Source organism: Cryptomeria japonica, chromosome 10 (genome assembly GCF_030272615.1).
Source record: "Cryptomeria japonica chromosome 10, Sugi_1.0, whole genome shotgun sequence".
In the NCBI taxonomy this organism is placed as follows: Eukaryota; Viridiplantae; Streptophyta; class Pinopsida; order Cupressales; family Cupressaceae; genus Cryptomeria; species Cryptomeria japonica.
The window spans coordinates 413,855,850-413,877,446 of NC_081414.1; the positions used below are offsets into that span (position 1 = coordinate 413,855,850).

Below are 21,597 nucleotides of genomic sequence, written 5' to 3' on the forward strand. Positions count from 1 at the left end.
ATTTATCAATAAGCATTGAGCAGGCTCATCGGAATAAATAATGAAGTAGGGATAACACATTAGCATCGATCCAATAGTTGAAGTTGTACCAATGGAAAACAAATAAAATGATATCGGAATAGTTATTTTGATCATGAATTCCTAACTGAGAAACTGACATCAAGGAAACCTATGGTGATGAAAGAAAATGAAGACGCGGTCCCTATCAGTATAACTAATAAGATCGGGATAATGAATCACCCATGATCTGACAGTATAAATTATTCCAAAAGAAAGTGTATAATATGTAATCGGTATAGCTATTCCAATAGCAGACTTAACTAGAATCCATAGGTGCCTCCAAACCACCAAAGATTGGCTCCAAAAGGGAGTGGTTCACCAAGCCATTGTCTGGTAAGGGATGAGTGATGGACATCTTGAGATTAACAACTTGAGGATGGATCCTGTGGGAGGGTTGGATGGTTTCATTACTTTCTCTAAAGGCATAAGGAATGTTTATTACAACAACATTGTCAAACTAAACCATCATGCAATTGTAGTTCTTGAATAGATTTGTTTTCTTCCTAATTTTGTCATGTGCTTGTATTTCAAATGCACAAGACAGTTTTGTAAGACTTTGCTTCGAAACTCAAATTCTATAGTAGAAGTGCCAAATATATACAAAAACATTTTATATATTTGACTAACAGATTTAAAATCGTGTTATTTTTTATAACTATTAATTGTAAGCCACATGTAAACCTAATTTTCTAAGGAAAAAAATGCTATAATTTTATTTGGCTGAGTAAACTATGAATGGAAGTAAAATAAATGTAATTTGGGACAAAAAAATTAAAGATTTCATGTGACAAAAATGATATTAGAATAGTTTACAAGGGAAATTTATACTGTATCATGTGTATGCAAAAGTGTTTGTAACTGTTGGTGCAGGTCATGAAGGATGGAAACCCCAAGTTCTTTTGTTTCTAGTATGGTTCTCTTACTCTCTTTGATCCGATCAGTAGACTGGTTAAGCCTCTCAGTTAACATCAATAATCTCCCCCTTTGATCTTTTGATGCCTGAATCATAATAGATCAACATAGTAATATAATAATTAAAAAATTGAAATGGAACATTTCTCCATATGTACAAATACTTTCTACTTGTATTCCTTAAAATTGAAAAATCATATACAAGCTAAAATAAGTAATGTGACAACCTTAATAGTTAATAGTTTATACCCAACAAAAGCATTAAATATCATCCACCTAGTCCATTCATATAAAATTCACATTTGAAAGCAAAATTGTAGACTTGGCAATTGATAGATGGGTGATATTGATTATCGAAGAAGATGGTACTTATACAACAAAAATTTACATAGTTTTGAAGATATTTTTGCAGTCCCCCAAAAATATACCTTTTCTAAGAAAGAATCATATTTTTGAAGACAAAGAAAATAGAAAAGTTCAAACAGAGGGAATTCACAATTATCTTATGGTCAAAAAAGAAAGATCTAACAAAAAAAATTTGGTTAGAAACAATACCATTAATGCATCACTCGTTCCAGATTCAAGCATCTCATCTCTTGCACTTTGGAAATCAGCTAAGGAAGCCATCTTCACATCTCTTTTCAAGTTGTCCAGGTTAGATTTGTATTCCCTCAGTTTGGCAAGCAGGTTGGCCTGTACACTAGGCTGCAAACTTCTTGCCTCGAGATCCATTTTACGAATCTTCAAAAACCACAAATAGGTCACAATGTGGCACAATATATTATAATATGAAAAACAAAGTTCCCAAAAGGAACATAGAAAATATGAAAAATAAGCCTCTGTTGTAAACCAAGAAAAAAATTCAAATTATTTGTGTACCAAAGACTCCTATAAAAATAATTAATAAATCTGACCCATACCCTAGTTAGTCACAAAAAGGGGAAAGGCTCTTGACTAAACAAAGCCATGGGGTGAAGAAAAATATCCTTACCTGGACAACAAAACGGTGATCTGGTATACTCATCCCATACTCTACCAATAGAGCCTCTGTTGAAAACATAACACCTCTACTTGTTGCAGCATCTCTGCCAAGGGATCTGCCTAAATCCTACCCAAATAAAAAAGTCTTGTGATAATCAAGAAATTATATAAATCCTAATTGGTATACTTATATTGTTGGTTCTTCAAGTTGAGTTCATTATACTCACAACAGGTTTTCCCGTTACAATTGTAGGTGAGTTGCCATGGAATTTTGAGTATTCATCTTATAATATCTAGGCCATTGTCTGTGTCACATAAACTTTATGAATATATTGATAATAAAAACACTTAAGACCGCCTCATTCAGTTACACAAGAGTAATCAGATAGAATAGATCAGGTTGTGTTCCTTTAAAAAGGGGGCATAAAACTATGAAAATACACATGGATTGGTACCCATATCAGGAGCTGGAACATCTATTTGGACACCAATCAAGTCATGTATCTTCTAAGTAAAGACACAAGTAAGTCGCTCTAACTCACTAAGGCTTAAATTCTCTGGGGAACAAACAATGCCACCCTTAGCCCCTCCATATGGAATAATCTCTCAATTGGAAATATTGTGCCAACTGGAATCCCCTGCAAAATTTGTCATCCAAGGTAACATTTGAGATGTACTAAAAAGTAAAATAAGTGCAAAGGGTAACATATTGAAGCTAAGGGAACTAATGAAAATCGCATAAGCTTAAAAGTGCAGGATAATGAAATATTGAAAAGTGCATTACCTTATTGAGTTTCTCTTTGCTTTGAGAATAGTTTAACATTCTCTACTTAACAGGGCCAACCACGTGAAGGTGGAAGCTCATTTGGCCCCTCCCCTACCTCCCACCCTCACATCACTCTCAATTCCCCATACCCGATCATATAGCATTAATCATTCATTCATTCATTAATAACATATAGCATTCATTCATTCATCCATTAATAAAATATAACACTCATTCATTAATCCATTAATAACATATAATGTATTTATTCATTAACATATTCACATTCATTCATTAACATATAACATTCATTGTTTTAGTTGTTACATATTATCAAAAATATGGTTGTCATAATATGATTACAATCACTTTTTTTGTTTCTTTTTTGCAGCTAAATAAAGAAGAAGTGGAGTATCATTTTCTAATTCATCTGTCCCCCCTTCAGTTGTTCTGCCCTCTACTCGTGATCTTAATGTATGCCTAGTCGTGTACTCACGACATGGAGGTTACTGCAATAACAAATAAATGTTAAATTGATATGTTTTATTATTATTGTTACAAGTATTTCATTAATTAAAATAACATTAGAGTGATGTTCTTTACCTGATAGGGCCACATCATGTTCTTAATCTTGTCTTATAGCCTCATGCTCAAGATGTTGAACACCAGCCTCTAAATCCTCTGGAGTTGAAACATGAAAGGTTACATTAATTAATACACCAATTGTAATTAAATATGTTTAAAAGAAAATTAGAGTGGTCCTAATTATCTCATGGGGCCACATCATGTTCCTGATCTTGTTTATCCTAATCATGCTCAACATGTTGATCACGCTCTAAATGCTCTAAAGTTGAAACACGAAAGGTTACATTAATTAATACACCAAATACAATTAAAAATGTTTAATTATATTAATCCATAATGCGTTTTGTATAGCACATGACTACATCCAATACCAGGATGCACACGACCATCATCTTCATCTGCAGGTTCTGTTCCACCCTCACCAAGCTGCATTCCAATGTCATGTGTAGTATTATCATTGCTTGCTTGTTTAAAACAAATAGGCACATAATTACTTTATGGTGGAAATTAATATTGAATAGATTTCAGAAGTATTCATTTTTAAATAAACTTCATTGAGATTATTTACTTGCATGTTGGATGTAGTGGAATCTTGTGTTTGCCCAGTCAAGAGTCTTAGGCATTCAGCCACAGCTCCATAGCCTTGTTGGAAGGCAATCTTTAGGTCTTCTTTTGTGGGCACTCTCTTGTATTCAGAGCCCTGAATTTTTGCATAAGATCATTAATTTTGATTCTATGGTATGATAAAACCAAAATTCTTTGCAATTTATTATTTGGATGCAATATTTCATTTATTGATACTTACAATTCGTGCAACTAGTTTCATATAACCACCAGAGCCAAATTTGTGTTCCCCGTGTTTTTCTACTCTTGCCTTTGTTGTCTTTGATGTGTCGGACAACCTATGAAAAGTTTGAAATACATTAGATTATGTAAAAAGAAAGAGTAATCAGTATATAATTACATCATTGATAGTATCACATACCTTCCTTGGCCCGGTGGTGTCTTTCTTTTTTTCTTTTTAGCCTTCTCCTTTCCATCTAACACTAGGTCCTTCCACTCCCTCTCCGGAATCAAGGGGGGATGCTTGTACTTTTTGTTATTCTCTAAATGTGACCTAGATTGGCCCCTCACATACTTTAGATAGGTATCATCTTTCTTAAAGACCTTGGTTTGGTTGAATGTGTTATTACCGAACAACACAACTAAACGGTTAATGAGCTCATCTTTTAAATCTTCATTTTCGGCATTCCACCGTGTATGTATGGTGGGCACAAAGATCTCCAATGTAATATCATTTAGATGTTTATAAATAACATCATTTCCTACAAAAAGATCATGGGATCATTAGTCTAAAAAGAGTAATCAGTAAGTAAATTTCCATTGGATTATATATAATAATAATTAAAACAATTTAAAGTACCTGGGACCTTCTCTATCTTTATGGGAACGAAATCCTGGGTCACCACAAATGTGACCGGAAATGTTCCCATACTAGTAATACGGGAAGATCCAAGAAATGCTGCTAAAATATCACCATTACTAATGGCCTCTGCATCCTCAAGTACATGTCCTAACGCATGTTCTGGCATGTGTTCACTACCAAAGGGTGCACTACCCAGTGTATGCATACTATGTGTTGTCGACATTATAGTCGATAATATACACATGAATGATGGGGTCAAATGATGTGATGTATGCGCAAAAAGATCATGATCGACACTTATACCAACCCCTACTCCCCGAGTAGAACCCGCAGTACCCTGATCATGGCTAGCAGCATCACGAGGATGCAAAAAACCCTATAAAAACAACACATATTATAGTTCATGACAAAAAAGAGAATAAAATATAAAACCATGAATGAACTTATGTTATAGTTAAAAATACAATGACAACTTACTTGCAAGTTTCATGCTCTCTCAATCAATATTTTAACCCTTATCTGTTTGAGGCACTATGAATAATAACTGAAGGATTTATTCATTGCATTTTTTGGGGGTCTACCTTATCATATCCAGAGGTTTTGCAGAATATGCGATGCCATCGTCACATAATAGTGACTGCACCTCCCTATGGATGCTCTCCTCTACTGCTGGTGCCTTTCCCAGATCATCCGACTGCGACAAGAATATTAAAAACATTATCCAAATTAACCCAATAAACTTACAAAAAATAATAATAATAAAATGGTGCAGAGGTACCAAGGCATAAATATATCTTATGAGGTCAAAGTACTTTTTTTTTTCATATTTGTAATTTTCATACATGATTTGCAAGGTCATAAAGTCCATTGATATCAAAAACAACTCAATTGTAAGGCTTGAAGAGTCATTTTGTACCAAGAGACCTAATAGGTATTGATAGAGTCAACTAAGGTCAAAATATCCATAAAAGGATTTAAAATGTTGTAATTGATTATATTGAATGCATTTTTTTCATGTTGAAAACATGTAAGAATGATATGGTCAAAGTTGGCAAAGTTGTGTAAAAATGCAAAAGTTGCAAAGTTGCAACATTGCCAAAAAGTGTAAAAGAGATGTAAAATGTCATTCATCGGTCATGAGTTGATTGGAGTAGTTAGAAGGACTGGAAATTAGTTTGTAATGGTTTATAAAACCATGTCTAGTCGAGGTCAAGAGTGGAGGAGCAATTTGGAGGGCATTTGACAAAGTTTACCCATCAAACCCTCAACTGTCATAAAGGTTTAAAGCGTTTGTGACTGTCACAGAGCCAAGAAGGCTCATAAATGTTGTATTTTTAATTTGAAAGTATTTTAGAATGATTGTATAATAAAATATATTTCCAATGAATCCTTTCTTATGCATTTTCATGGAGTATTTGAAGAGATATAGTAGTTTTTCTAAAAATTGTTAAAACCCTCTGTTTTAACACAGTTTATGGGAGGCCCTAGTAACACTGTTATATTAATGTATTGGAATTTCATGATGATTTCATTAATGAAGTATAAGTGTTGTCATTGATGTCAATTATAACCAGTAATAGTGTTGCATTGCAACCGGTAGTGATACAGTAATGCAACTGGTAGTGGTGAGCAGTGAAGAAAACTGGTATTACTATTGTAGCAGAGAGATCAACCAGTAACCCTTACCTGTTGATATGCTAAACCCTAACCGATGGAGCTTGGTGAATCAGTTGTGTTGATCTATGATTGAATAGTGATCAGAGATGATTATGCCACGTATGCATGATGCACATGATGAGTTTCAAAGTGGTTTTTTGCGCATAGAGATAATTGTTTTATCTTAGGAATGAGCGAGTACATTGCATGAAGTGGAAACCGCGTGATGAGTTACAGGATTTGATGAGTGGTGATCTAGGAGTGATCGAGGTTGTCCAGGATAATGTGTAGATGATTGCTATGTAATATAATGGTCATGTCTTAACCGACTTGTTTGTAATCTCTATGAGATCTTAGGTTTTGTGATGTGTTACCAACCTATTGTTTTTCTTATAAGGTTGATGAGTTATTTTGTAGTGTTGTTGGAAATTTTGGTTAAGTGTCAGTGTGATGGATTGTCGAACTAGAAGGAGTATTTACAAAATGTTTTGAAGGTAGATAGGAGCACGAATAGGATCTGATCAAGCATAGCAATGCTATTACCAGATCAACAAAAACCATGTTGTTCTCTAACAATTACAACAGTTAAATCCCTTAACCGGATAAGCTTTAACAAGATTACTATTTTCTAAATCCTCTAACCGGGTGATCCATTAGCTTGGATTTTAAATCCTCTATTGAGGTTACTCTTAATAGGGTATTTCCTTTAACAAGGTATTGTAGTCAATCCCTTAACCAGACCTGTTCCTAACAGGACATTTTTGTAAAGCTTCTAACAAGGCTTGGCTCCTAACAAGGTGAACTTCAGAACAGTTCAGAATACTTGTGGGTATTCATCCCCACCATGGTTTTTCCCATTTGGGTTTCCACGTCAAAAATCATTGTGTCAAGTGGTGAATGGTTTTTGTGGTTATGTTTTGATATGGTTAATTTGTTTAACTGGTAAAGCCACTTAGATGTGTTAAGATGACTGGAAGTGATCTGAAAAGTGATATTACTATTGTTAGTAAAGTGTTTTGATGTTTTGGTTAAATGTTTTGATAGTTTCAGATCTATTACACTATTATATTGGTATTTCAGTCAACCGGTAAACTTAATAGTGCAGTTGCAGTTTATAGTTCAATGTTGAACCGGTTAGTTTAATGATTGATTTATGAGTTGGGTTTGAGTTTGGTGAAATTTTAGTTTGTTCTCTATCTACTGATTCACCCTCCCCCCCTCTCAATAGTTGTCTGGATCCTTATTGATTCATCGTATCATCAATTGGTATCAGAGCATTTCAGGTCCTCTAGTGTCTAAGCCTAACAACTTGAGGTAAAGATCTAGAAGAACATGATGAAGAAAGAAGGTCTAAAGGGAAAACTACAAAATCTGGAGTGATAGGATGAATATCTACATCAAAAGATTATCAAGTCAATATTGGGAACATGTTGTTACCAAATATAGCTTGCCTAGTGGGAGTCTGTCTGATGATCAAAAGAAGGAGCAACAGGAGAATAATCAAGCATTGGAGGCCATTATCAGTTCCTTGTCTGATTCAGAGTATGTTGATGTCCATGGTTTGGAGACTACTTATGAAGTGTGGAAGAAACTTGAGGATATCTATAGCAGTGATGAGCATGTGAAGATTGCCAAAGAGGAGAGTCTGAGAGGTAAATTTGATGACATGCGGATGGCTGAAGGTGAGAATATTCAACAGTATGGTTAGAGGATCAAAGAGATAGTTGGTGAGATCAAAAGTGTTGGTGTAAAGTGGAGGATACCACAGTGGTTAGAAAGGTGTTGAGAACCCTTCTACCAGTCTACGCTATCTGAGTTGCAGCCATTCAGGAACTAAAGTCTATTAACAAAACAAAGGTAACTCTTGACTCCATCATTGGTAAACTAACTACATTTGAATTAAATGGTTATGATGTAAGTTCTCAGAAATTGGAATCTGCATTTAGAGCTTCAATTTCTAATCCACCGGTAAGGAAAAGAAGAGAAGCTAGTCACAGTTATGAGTCTAGATCCAGCAGAGAAGTTGATGATGAAGGTAGTCTGATTGAGCTTGAAGCATTGTTGGCCAAGCGGTTACCCAGAGGTACCAGTAAGTACAGAGGTAAATTACCTTTGAAGTGTTTTGCATGTAACCGGATTGGACATATTGTAGCTAATTGTCCTAATCAAGACAATGAGCATAAGTGCGAGAAGTATAATAAGTACATAGGCAAAGGTAAAAGAGATTGCCTCATTGCAGTTCATGGAGGAATCACAGATGAGGAATATAAGGGAGATACAAATGAGGACATTATCTTTGTTTCTATTAAAGAAGAGACATTAGATCATAAGGCATTAGTCTCTCACATGGATAGTTCTGATGATTGGTGACCGAAGTAAGTTTCTTACCTTGAAGGAATTTGATGGAGATGTTGTGAGATTTAGAAATGACTCACTCTGCATGGTAAAAGGAAAGGTAACCATTTCTCTTAATGGAAAGAGTAGTGCAGATGATGTCTACTAGGTTGAAGGATTCAAACACAATCTTTTGAGTGTTTCTCAACTCAATGATAGAGATTATCCACTAGAATTCAAGAATAGAATGTGCAAAATCTATGGAAGCAAAGGTGAACTGATTACAACCGACAAACAGAAAAAAGGTAACTTGTTTCACCTAAATCCTAAAGTCAACAATTGTTTAATTGCTAAAGTAGAAGATAGTAGGCTTTGGCATCGGAGATTTTATCATTTAAACTTTGATAACAAAGTCAAAGTCAGTAAGTCCAAATCGGTAAGAAGTTTGCCTTAGTTGGACAAACTGGTGAATGCTCAGTGTAAGGAATGTCAGTTAGGGAAGATGACATCCTCAACTTTTAAGAGCAAATCTTTCTCGGCAGAACATTTGCTAGATTTAGTTCATATAGACCTTTGTGGACCAATAAGGACTAGGATTATTCAAGGTGATCGGTATTTTATGATCCTCATTGATGATTGCTCAAGAATGATGTGGGTCACATTCTTGAAGGACAAAACATAAGCCTTTAGAAAGTTCAAGGCATTTACGGCCTTAGCTGAAAAGGAAAGTGGAAAGAAGATAAAGTTCTTAAGAGCTTATCAGGGTGGTGAATTTACTTCAGAGCAATTCACTAGATATTGTGAATACAATGGAATTAAGAGGCAACTTTCTGCACCTAGGACACCACAGCAGAATGGTATTGTAGAGAGGAACAACCTGTTAGTTGTTGAAGCTGCTAGTGTTAGGGTTTCAAGCAGATCCGAAGCAAATATGAACTAACAATTATATGCATATTTAAATACAAAAGATAAAGAAATAAAACAGGACACAGATAACACAGAGATTTAACATGGTTCACCCAGAATTGGTTACGTCCACCATACACAGCAGTCCAATCTTTCTTATTATCTAGCAAAAATAGTACATCAACCTTGCAATGCCTTAAGCATCTTAGCCGCTTATAACATGCATTTTTAGGGCAAAAACAAAGTCAGCCTTTTTAGGGTTTTATTACAATGTCGGTTTTCATCAACAACAAGAAAAAAAAACCAAAAAAAAAAATTCTCGAGGGCTCCCGCCCCCAAACCCCTGCTCGGGGCCCAACCCAGCCCCGGACCCTGGCAAGGATATGTGTTGAGTGTACAGTACTTTGCTGATCAGTCACCACATTTCAACAATCTCCCACTTGGAGACTGATCAGGCTCCACACCGAACAATCTCCCACTTGGAGACTGATACTACACAACACCACTGTACATGCAACATCCACTGGATAAAACACTAGGACTCGACTGGTATAAATTCCACAATTATCAATCAAGAAGACCAACAAAAACTAATGAAGAAATCAGCTTCTCCTATGGAACTGCCTTCGTGAACATATCGGCAGGATTCTCACTTGTGTGAATCTTCTCAAGCCGTAACTGACCCTCCTCCAAAACAGTTTGGATGAAGTGGTACCTAAGCTAAATGTGCTTCTTCCTTGAATGAAAAGCAGAGTTCTTCGCAAGATGAATGGCACTCTGGCTATCAGTATACAATGGGTGATCCTCCTGTGTTTGACCCAATTCCTCCAGAAAACATTGTAACCAAATCATCTCCTTGTTGGCTTCTGTAGTAGCAACATACTCAGCTTCAGTGGTTGAAAGGGCAACAACTTTTTGCAACCTAGAAATCCAACTGATTGCAGTTCCCCCTATAGTAAAAACATACCCTGTAGTACTCCTCTGTGAATCAATATCACCTGCCAGATCAGAGTCAACAAATCCACTCAGAGTAGCATTAGATCCTTTGAAACATAATGCCTTCCTAGTGGTTCCTTTCAAATACCGAAGGATCCATTTCATAGCATTCCAATGTTCCATACCTGGATTACTCATAAACCTACTCACAACTCCCACTGCATGTGCAATATCTGGCCTTGCGCATACCATTGCATACAGCAGACTGCCAACAGCTGATGAATACGGGATGTTAGACATTTTATTAACCTCTTCCTGTGCCTTTGGGCACATCTCCTTAGTCAATGTGAAATGACTAGCCAAAGGTGTACTAACTGCTTTTGCATCCTACATGTTAAATCTTTTCAACACCTTCTTTATATACTCACTTTGGGACAAATTCAAGGTTCTATTTTTCCTGTCCCCTATAATCCTCATACCGAGAATTTGCTTAGCTGCACCCAAATCCTTCATAGCAAATGACCTGGATAATTTTTGTTTAAGATCATTTATATGCTGCATGTTAGACCCAACAACAAGCATGTCATCAACATAAAGCAACAGGATAATATAATTGCCATTATCCAATCTCTTAAAATATACACAATGATCAGAATGACATCTATGATAACCGTGTTCAACCATGAAACTATCAAATTTTAAATACCATTGTCGGGGTGCTTGCTTTAGGCCATACAAACTTTTCTTCAACCTGTACACCAAGTTCTCCTTACCTTTGACCTCATATCCCTGTGGTTGCAACATGTAAATTTCCTCCTCCAAATCTCCATGGAGAAAAGCTGTTTTGACATCTAATTGTTCAAGATGTAAATCATCTGCAACCACAAGACTAAGTATAGTTCTAATTGAAGTCATTTTTACAACTGGAGAAAATATTTCATCATAATATATACCTTTTTTCTGTGCAAAACCTTTTACCACAAGTCTGGCCTTATATCTTTTCTGACCTCCTTCCTCCTCCTTCAGCCTATAAACCCATTTGTTAGGCAAAGCTCTTTTTTCTACAGGTAAAGGGACTAAGTCCCAAGTCTTATTTTTCATCAAGGATTCCATCTCCTCTTTCATGCCTAGCTCCCACTATTGTTTGGCATCCACCTACATTGCTTCTTCATATTCTTCGGGTTCACCAGAATCAGTTAATAAAATAGAGTACAAAGAAGGAGAAAATCTTTCAGGGGGTCTACTTGACCTCATAGAATGTCTAACACTTGCAGGAGTTTGTGGGATAATCTGTTGTTGCTGAGCATCAGGTACCTGTGGCATTTCATTTTCAGGAATCTCATCCAACACCACATATTCTTGTTTGTCATGTTCATGCTTTTTTTCTTGCATCTGTTCTTTATACATAACCTTCTCATTGAATATAACATCTCTACTTCTAATTATTTTCTTATTTTCAAAATCTCATAACCGATAGCCATATTCATCTATCCCATATCCAATGAAGGTACATTTCTGAGATTTAGCATCAAGCTTGGTTCTGTTTTCTTTATCAATATGGACAAAAGCTTCACAACCAAAGGTTTTCAGAAAAGAATAATTTACCTTTTTACCAGTCCATGCGTTCCATGATAGTCCTATTCATTCTCTCTGACACACCATTTTCCTATGGAGTTCCTAGAACTGTCTTCTGTTTTTGAATCCCATTTAAGGAGCAGTAATCTTCAAATTCTTTTTTGCAATACTCACCTCCATTATTCGATCTGAGACACTTCAACTTTTTTCTTGTCTCATTCTCAACCAAAGCTTTCCATTTCTTAAAAGTTTCAAAAACATTTGATTTTTGTTTTAGGAATATACCCATGTTTTTCTAGTTGATTCATCAATAAAAATAACATAATAACAAGAGCCACCAAAAGATGATACCTAAGCCGGTCCCCATACATCTAAATGCACAAGCTCTAACTTCTCACTCTTCTTCTCTTTACTAGCCTTTAGAAATCTGACTCTTTTCTATTTACCATAAACATAGTTTTCACAGAACTCTAAATCAATCTTCTTTAGTTCTGGCAATAGATTTTTGGAGTGAAGGATTTTCATCCCTTTCTAACTCATGTGCCCAAGCCTATGGTGCCACATTATCGAATCTGTTCTTGCAACATCTATTGTTGTTGTCCCTGTAGTAACTTTATCTATAGCATCTAGGGTAGAGTAAGTGTTACCACTACACAGATATAATGTGCCTACCTTCACACCTTTAGCTACTACTAATGATCCTTTAGTGACCTTCCACATACTGTCTGAGAAGGTAACTATGCAACCTTCACTACCTAGTTGCCCTGTAGAAATTAAATTTCTTCTTAAATTAGGAACATGTCTTACCTCCTACAGAAACTAGTCATTTTTATTCTGCAACTTGATCTTTATCTTTCCTTTTCCAACAATTTGATAGGGCTCATCATCACCCAAATATACCTGTCCAAAATCACCTTGAACATAATCTAGAAAAAAATTTATATGGGGTGTAGCATGAAATGAAGCCCTAGAATCTATTACCCAGGAATCATTAACATTATCCAAACATAAGATTAAAGCATCTTGTAAAGTATTGCTTGTAATATTAGCTTCCTTACTGTCATTTTCATTTTTGTCTCCTTCTTTGTTTTTTTGAGACCAACAATCTTTCTTTAGATGACTAGGCTTTCCGCAGTACTAGCAGTCTTTCTTTCCTCTAGATTGAGAGCGTCATTTCTTTGACTTCCCTCGTGGCTTCTCATTCCCAGAGCCATTTCCTCTTTCCTTTGATCTTCCTCTGTTCTCCACATTCAAAACACTACCTGATGATGTTGGAGTCTCACCTATGTTTTTCCTTCGCATTTCCTCACTTAGGATAACACCAACAATATCATCAAATACCAAAGTATTTTTACTAGAGACAGAGTTACTTACAGCCATAACCAAGCTATTCCAGCTTTCTAGCAAAGAACATAAAATCAAGAAAGCCCTAACCTCTTCTGCAAAGGTAATTTTTATCGAAGATAGTTGACTGGTAATTGTATTAAATTCATTTAAGTGCTCTGCTATAGATCCTCCCTCACTCATTTTCAAATTAAACAAACGCTTCATAAGAAATACCTTATTCAAAGCCAAGGGTTTCTCATACAACTTTTCCAATGTCGCCATCAAATCTACAGTCATTTTTGCTTCTATTATATTGAATGCTACAGACGGTGCAAGGCACAATTGAATGGATCCCAGTGTCTTTCTATCTAAAATGTCCCACTCTTCATCTGACATTGTGGTCGCTTTCTTTGCCTTTCCTTCCAATGGCCACCACAAATCCTTTTGATATAGGTAATCCTCCATCTGCATTTTCCATAACTGATAGTTCTGGCCGTTAAACTTTTTGACCTTGAATTTGGAATCCTCCATTGCTCCCACTCAAATCTAAGAGTCCTGCCAATTTACAGAAAACCTCGCTCTAATACCAATTGTTAGGGTTTCAGGCAGATCCGAAGCAAATATGAACTAACAATTATATGCAGATTTAAATACAAAAGATAAAGAAATAAAACAAGACACAGATAACACGGAGATTTAACGTGGTTCACCCAGAATGGGTTACGTCCACCATACACAGTCGTCCAATCTTTCTTATTATCCAGCAAAAATAGTACATCAACCTTACAATGCCTTAAGCATCCCAGTTGCTTATAACATGTGTTTTTAGGGCAAAAACAAAGTCAGCCTTTTTAAGGTTTTATTACAATGTCGGTTTTCATCAACAACAAAAAAAAAATACCCAAAAAAAATTTTCTCAGTGGCTCCCGCCCCCAAACCCCCACTTTTCTCGGGGGCTGTCGGCTTGGCCCCGAACCCCGGCAAGGATACGTGCTAAGTGTACAATACTTTGTTGATCAGTCGCCACATTTCAACAACTAGAACCATGCTAATACAAGGAGGTGTAGCAAAGACTTTCTGGAGAGAAGTTGTCAGCACAGTTGTCTACACAATGAACCGGATATTGGTTAAAAGAGGTAAGGATAAAAATCCTTATGAATAATGGTATGGTAGATCACCTAATGTCAGTTACTTTAAGATTTTTGGCAGTAAATGTTTTATCAAGAGAGGTGACTATGTTGGTAAGTTTGATGCTAAGAGTGATGAAGGCATATTTCTTGGTTACTCCACCAAGAGAAAAGCCTACAAATGTTACAACAATCGGAAAAAGAAGATCATTGAAAGTGTTGATGTCTATGTGGATGAGTGTCCTAAAGACATGGGAGAAACTAGTGAGGAGAAGAAGAAGATGAACCTCACATTCTGATTTTTCAACCAGAACCGGTGAAGCCAGAAGTTGGTGAAATGAATGTTGCAGTACCAGTTCAATTGGAACAGGTAGATTCTACAGAAGATGAAGATAGTGAGGAAGAAGAACCTGAAGATCATGATCATGTTATTCCAAGGTATTAAGACTCAATCATAATCCTGATCAGATTATTGGAGATAAAGATGTTGGAGTGTTAACCAAAAGAAGAATAAGAGAGAATTCTTATATGATCTCCACTATTGAGCCTAGAACATCAAAGAAAGCCTTTGGAGATGATCACTGGATCAAGGCTATGGAAGAAGAGATTGAACAAATTGAGAAAAACAATACATGGACCCTAGTACCCAGACCAGCGAACAAAAATGTAATAGGTACTAAATGGGTATTCAGAAATAAACTGAATGAAGATGGAGTAGTAGTCAAAAATAAAGCCAGACTGGTATGCAAAGGTTATGCACAGGAAGAAGGAGAAGACTATGTCGAGACATTTGCACCTATTGCTAGATTGGAAGGTGTTAGGACTCTACTTGCATTTGCAGCATATAGAGAATTCAAAGCATATCAGATGGATGTGAAGCCAACATTTCTAAATGGAATACTGGAAGAGGAAGACTTGTATCTTGGAGCATCAAGAAGAAAAGTTGTATATCATAGTCATCTGCTGAAGCTGAATATGTTGCAGCCTATATGAATTGTACCCAGGCAATCTGGATGAAAAACATTCTGGAAGGTTTTAAGTTGAAGATTACAGAACCGGTAAGGATTTTCTGTGATAACACCAGTGCAATAAATATTTCAAAGAACGTGGTGTTTCATGTTAGAACCAAACATATAGAGCTGAAATATCATTTCTTGAGAGAGAAAGTTTAGAGTAAAGATAGGTTACTGGAGCATGTATCTACTAAGGAACAGCTAGCGGATATCTTTACTAAACCTTTGCCTAAGGCTACTTTTGAGTATCTTAGAGGTCAACTAGGGGTTGTACCCCTACATGAGGTCAATTAAGCCGATGTGGAAGACATTAGTCTCTGAGCTTATTGAAGATCTTGAAGTAGGATTGGTGTAGAGTGGAGCTGCTCCAAAGGGGGAGCAACTTGTTGCAAAATAGTGATGTATGACACTGTATGTTTTACTTTTACTTTGGCATTGTTGTCAAAGGGGGAGAAGAACTGTATGATTGATAGAGAGAAGAATTGTATCCAGTTACCAGCTGAAGACATGGAGACTCAGTTGAAGGAGAGTACATGGAAAAATGTAAACTAGGATTCCTATACCTATATATGTGCATTACTCTCAATCATCTCAATCAAAGAGTATTGATCTTTGTATTGCCATCAATGCCAAAGGGGGAAATTGTTGGCATTTCATGATGATTGCATTAATAAAGTATAAGTGTTGTCATTGATGTCAATTGTAACCGGTAATAGTGTTGTATTTCAACCGGTAGTGATACAGTAATGCAATCGATAGTTGAGCAGTGAAGGAAACCAGTATTACTATTGTAGCAGAGAGATCAATTGGTAACCCTTACCTGTTGATATGCCAAACCCTAACCGATGGAGCTTGGTGAATCAATTGTCTTGATCTATGCTTGAATGGTGATTGGAGATGATTATGCCACATATGAAGGATGCACGTGATGAGTTTCAAAGTGGTTTTTGGCGCATAGAGACAACTATATTATCTTGGGAATGAGCAAATACATTGCATGAAATGGAAACCGCGTGATGAGTTACAGGATTCGATGAGCACTACTCCAGGAGTGGTCGAGGTTGTCTAGGACAATGTGCAGATGATTGCTATGTAATATAATGGTCATGTCTGAACCAATTTGTTTGTAATCTCTATGAGATCTTAGGTTTTGTGATGTGTTACCGACCTATTATTTAGCTTATATGGTCAATGAGTTGTTTTTTAGTGTTGTTGGCAATTTTGGTTAAGTGTCAGTGTGATGGATTATCGAACCATAAGGAGTATCTGCAAAATGTTTTGAAGGCAGATAGGAGCATGAATAGGATCTGATCAAGCAGAGTAGTGCTACTACCATATCAACAAAAACCATGTTGTTCTCTAACAATTACAATAATTAAATCCCTTAACTGGGTAAGCTTTAACAGCCTTAGTGTTTTCTAAATCCTCTAACCAGGTGATCCATTAGCTTGGATTTTAAATCCTCTATCGAGGTTACTCTTAACATGGTATTGCCTTTACAACCCATATTGTATTCAATCCCTTAACCGAGTGGTCCTTAACCAGATTTGTTCCTAACACGACATTTTTGTAAAGCTTCTAACAAGGCTTAGCTCCTAATAGGGCGAACTTCAAAAGAGTTCAGAATACTTGTGGGTATTCATCCCCATCGTGGTTTTTCCCATTTGGGTTTCCACGTCAAAAATCATTGTCAAGTGGTGAATGGTTTTTGTAGTTATGTTTTGATATGGTTAATCTGTTTAACTGGTAAAGCCACTTTGTTGTGTTAAGATGACCGAAAGTGACATGAAAAGTGTTATTACTATTGTTATTAGATTGTTTTGATGTTTTGGTTAAATGGTTCGATAGTTTCAAATATGTTACACTGTTATATTGGTATTCCAGTCAACCAGTAAACTTGACAATGTAGTTGCAGTTTATAGTTCAGTGATTGATTTATGAGTTGGGTTTGAGTTTGGTGAAAATTTAATTTGTTTTCTATCTACTGATTCCCCCCCCCCCCTCTCAGTAGTTGTCTTATCCTTATTGATTCATCATATCATCATAATGGATAGGTGATTAACGTGAATTAATTATTTTTTGGCATTTTACTGTCGAATGTAATAACTGCTCATGCTAAGGAAGTGATAATATGTTTTACTAGATATATGGAAGTTCATCTCATTAAGAGTTTGTTTTAAATAAAGAGTTTTGTAGTCCTTTATACTGTAACTATTTGGTTCCTTCATGATTGGATTTGAAAGAATGATGTAATCAAGATTTATTGCTTATCATTGAGTGTGGACTGAGTTGTAGTATGAAAGCCTTGAAGGCTCAAAGACAATAGGATTCAGTCCCAACTGTGTTTTCTTTATTAAACATTGTGATCAAAATCAGAATGTGATCAGGTAATGAAAGTAAGGAATTGGCAGTCCTAATTAAAGACAATGACATGAAATAATAAGGTAAACCTATCAGTTAGAAGCACCTGAAGATGCATCATGATCTATGCTCTGGGTTGGAGCCTTCCCCGTACGATCAATGTCCCACCATGACAAAAATTAAATATAAAAAAACAATAGCAAAATGAGACCAATAGACTTACAAAAAAAACATAATAATAAAATGGTGTATTGGAGTCATTAATTGGAGGTTGGGTAAAATAGTATATAGTATGTACCACCCCCATAGTAACTATGTTTGTATTAATGTGATTCAAATTGTAATTGATTAGCAAATCTTCACCTGCAGTTATTGATTTTATTGCACATACAAATACACGGTTTCCCTTGCGCACCTCAAATATGCAGTTGGGTTGCTTATTTGTTGACCCAGGTCATGTATTGTTTATAAACCCTGCAATATTCCCTGATGCTTTTGGCCTTTCATCAATGTACATAGCCACTCCTTTAGTTTTGATTCTTATCTTTTAGTTGTATATAATTTGCTGACAGTGCATACCTACGCATACTTCATGTATATTGAACCAATTGCATCCAATCTTTATAACTGTAACAAGGTCTAACATACTCCATCAATTTAGTAACTCTTCTGCAACAGACCTTTATATTGTCCATGCAAAATAGACCCAAACCATGTAATGATGATGGTGCTATGTGATATATCCCCTCATTGACACAAAAATTGGTGTTTATTGGAGGAAGTTCCTTGGGTACCCATTTTTTTATAGATGTTTGTACCTCTAGGGCACCTCGACATCACCTATTCTCTCATCATCATAAGAACATGACCTCCCTTCACCAAGAAAAATTTCCATGCGTTTGCGGAATTTTCTTCAAATCTTTTCACCTCTAGCCGATCTCCCTCTTTTAAACCTACTACATGTCTCGCTTTCCTCTTCTCTTCCTGATTTCCCCTTGCTCGAGGAAGACAAATCTGACAAATACCTATTAGGTGGTATTTCTTGAGGTTTCTCATGGTCCATCAAGATGTGGATGAGCATAACTATAAGGCAACAAAGAGCATCTACAAGAGATCATGAACTTAGTAGAGGTTTCCTGGAAGATGGACTTAGTTTTCCACACCCTTCAACTTGGTCGGTTATTATGAGTTTTTTAGATCATAAATGTAGGATGTACTCTTTGGTACTCCTATAAAGTCGAAAAGATGATGGGGTAGTGACAAGGCAATCATAGACATTAATTGGGAAAGATACTATTGATGACACCAATTTTGAAAGGCGTGATGGGTTTAAATGCAAGTAACCTCATATTTCATCTAGCGCGTATGAAGCAAGTTAGAAGTGACACCTCATAGAAGTGAAGAGGAATTGGTGAATGTTGAGCTGAAGGTGATATCTCTACCTGAGAAAGATGGAGATGAATTTCACATTGAAGATGAAGAAGTAGATTTGGGCTTTTTAGGGTGAGCTCACATTCAGATGACTCAGAGGTCTTTTTAACTTCTGGGATGATTATCTCCCACACTATGTTTTTCTAATATTGGGCAAGGTGTTTATAAAAATTAAACACAGATATTGTATCATAATGGATATATATTCTCTCATTCTGGCTTGGGGATTGGAAGTGGAGAAATGCATTGCAACAGTTCATAGGGTGGTGGAATTTCTTGTTCTAGCATAATTTTGTGAAGGGTTAGAAACTTGCTTCGAATTGGCAGTATTACGTGAGGGTTTGATATAGATGAGGGAGAAGAAAATGAAGATGAAGGGGTGAAATAAAAAATCATACCCTTCCTTCAATGTGTGTTGGGTATGTGTGCCTACCATCACAAAGTGGAGGCAAATAATGGATGAGAGGCAATGAAGTTGTTAATTCAGATCAAATAACTAGATGCAGACATTGCAATAGCCAGGGAGGAGGCGGAGGGAGCCAGAAGAACTCTTCAACCAAGGAGGCTGAGAGTGGGGGTGGTGTCGAGGTTGGGAGAAAGAATGAGACTGGCTAGGAGTTGAAGGTGGCTTCTAAAATGTTGCAACGATGGTGACAAACGAGGTGGGTGTGGTTTTTTGGCTAAATTTTTGCTATGTAATTATGGATAATGTCTAATAGTAAATCTTGGGGTAAGTTGTAGCAAAAAAGAGTTTTTTGTGTAAAGATTTGTTATGAGCTGTATATTAGAAATTTTGAAGAATGACATTTTTTGGATAGGAGAGTAGACAGTCAACATCATGATGTAACTACTTTTTATATTTAATAAAATATATATTGTAGACACCTCAAAGTTGCACAATGAATTAAGTGAATCTTATTCATTTAATTATCCGTAATTCTTCCAATTAATTAAATTAAGATTTAATTAATATCCCTATTCTTCTAATTGACCTTTAAATCAAATTAAAGATTTGATTAAATACCCTTCTTCTATCTAAGCCATTTAATTAAATGCACATTTAATTAAAATTATCCATTTATCTCCTTTTCCCATTTTAATTAAATTCACATTTAATAGAAAAAATCCTTTGCATTTAAATAAATCAAAATTTATTTGTAAATCCCCCCACTTCCAAAATCCTACAAATGCAAGTTGCATCCCTTTTGCCTAAATTAAATCATTTTATTTTGCTAAAATACCCATTTTCCCTCACCCACTTGCAAAATCCTACATCTCCCACTTGCATCCTAATTTCTTCTAGAAAGCCTCCTAATCCCATCCTAATAATGTCTAATCTCCTAATCATGTCCTTTCCCTAAACTTGGGGGAGTCACTTCTCCAAATTTGGAAGAAAGTCTTCAAAATGCATTTAATACTTTATCTATTTCAACAAGTTAACTTGTTGAGTCTTCCAAACATGTAAGGCTCCTACATAAACCACTAGTGGTTTTCCTCTTGGAGAAATTTAGCCTCCAAAGTCTTCAAAAGGCATTTAATGCCTCTTACAAGCCCACAACCCTTAGCTATGATGGTTGTCCCTTTAACCATTTTCCCATGTTGCCCAAGAGTTTACCTATTGGGTAATAGCATGCCTCCCTGGTTAATGACATTATCCAATGATGTCACTCCTTGAGGTTATCCCTAATTGTTGCCTTAGCATCTAATGCTTGTTTAGCATCCTCTCAAGCCCTCTCAAGGTGAAATTTGTCAACTTGGGATTGGATTGAGTCTCTCTCATGGATTGATAACTTTCAATCCTAGTCCTTGTTGAGATTATTCGATCTCAACCATCCATTTCTCTATTTTGCCTATAAATAGAACTCATTTCTTCAATTCAAGAATCCCAATATCCCAATCTTGTGCATCAAAATTGTAGTCTTTTGCAAGTTATCAAAGGAGCTCATTGGTCACCTTCAAGCATCCAAGCCTTCTATTATTAGCATCATAGTATTTATCTTAATTGCATTATGTTTTAGATCATATCAACTACATGTTTTTTCATATTCATCTAGCTTAATTATCTCATCATAATCTTCAATTTGGAATTAACTTAGCCTACTATCATTTCCACCATCTTGATCATCACTATCTTTTCAACTTGCATCCTTAGCTTTTATTCATATCATCACCTCACCATTCACTATGATCTTAGTTGCATTC

The 21,597-nt window shown here is 36.0% G+C and overlaps 1 protein-coding gene across 1 annotated transcript; it reads right to left on the bottom strand.

The window, feature by feature from the left end:
• Positions 1 to 882: 882 nt before the first annotated feature.
• LOC131038476 (vesicle transport v-SNARE 13-like) lies at positions 883 to 1,704 on the bottom strand. The gene is made up of 2 exons (XM_057970915.1): positions 1,528 to 1,704; positions 883 to 1,059 (listed from the first exon to the last, which is right to left on the bottom strand). Exons 1-2 carry the CDS (start codon positions 1,702 to 1,704, stop codon positions 883 to 885), a joined length of 354 nt encoding a protein of 117 aa, XP_057826898.1.
• Between the last annotated feature and the right edge of the window lie 19,893 nt (positions 1,705 to 21,597).

Bases quoted from the DNA above. Each gene is read 5' to 3' on its own strand.
- LOC131038476 (XM_057970915.1), bottom strand. From the start codon at position 1,704: ATGGATCTCGAGGCAAGAAGTTTGCAGCCTAGTGTACAGGCCAACCTG. The intron at 1,060-1,527 runs GTATTGTTTCTA...ATTATGATTCAG, and splicing joins GAACGAGTGATGCATTAATG to GCATCAAAAGATCAAAGGGG.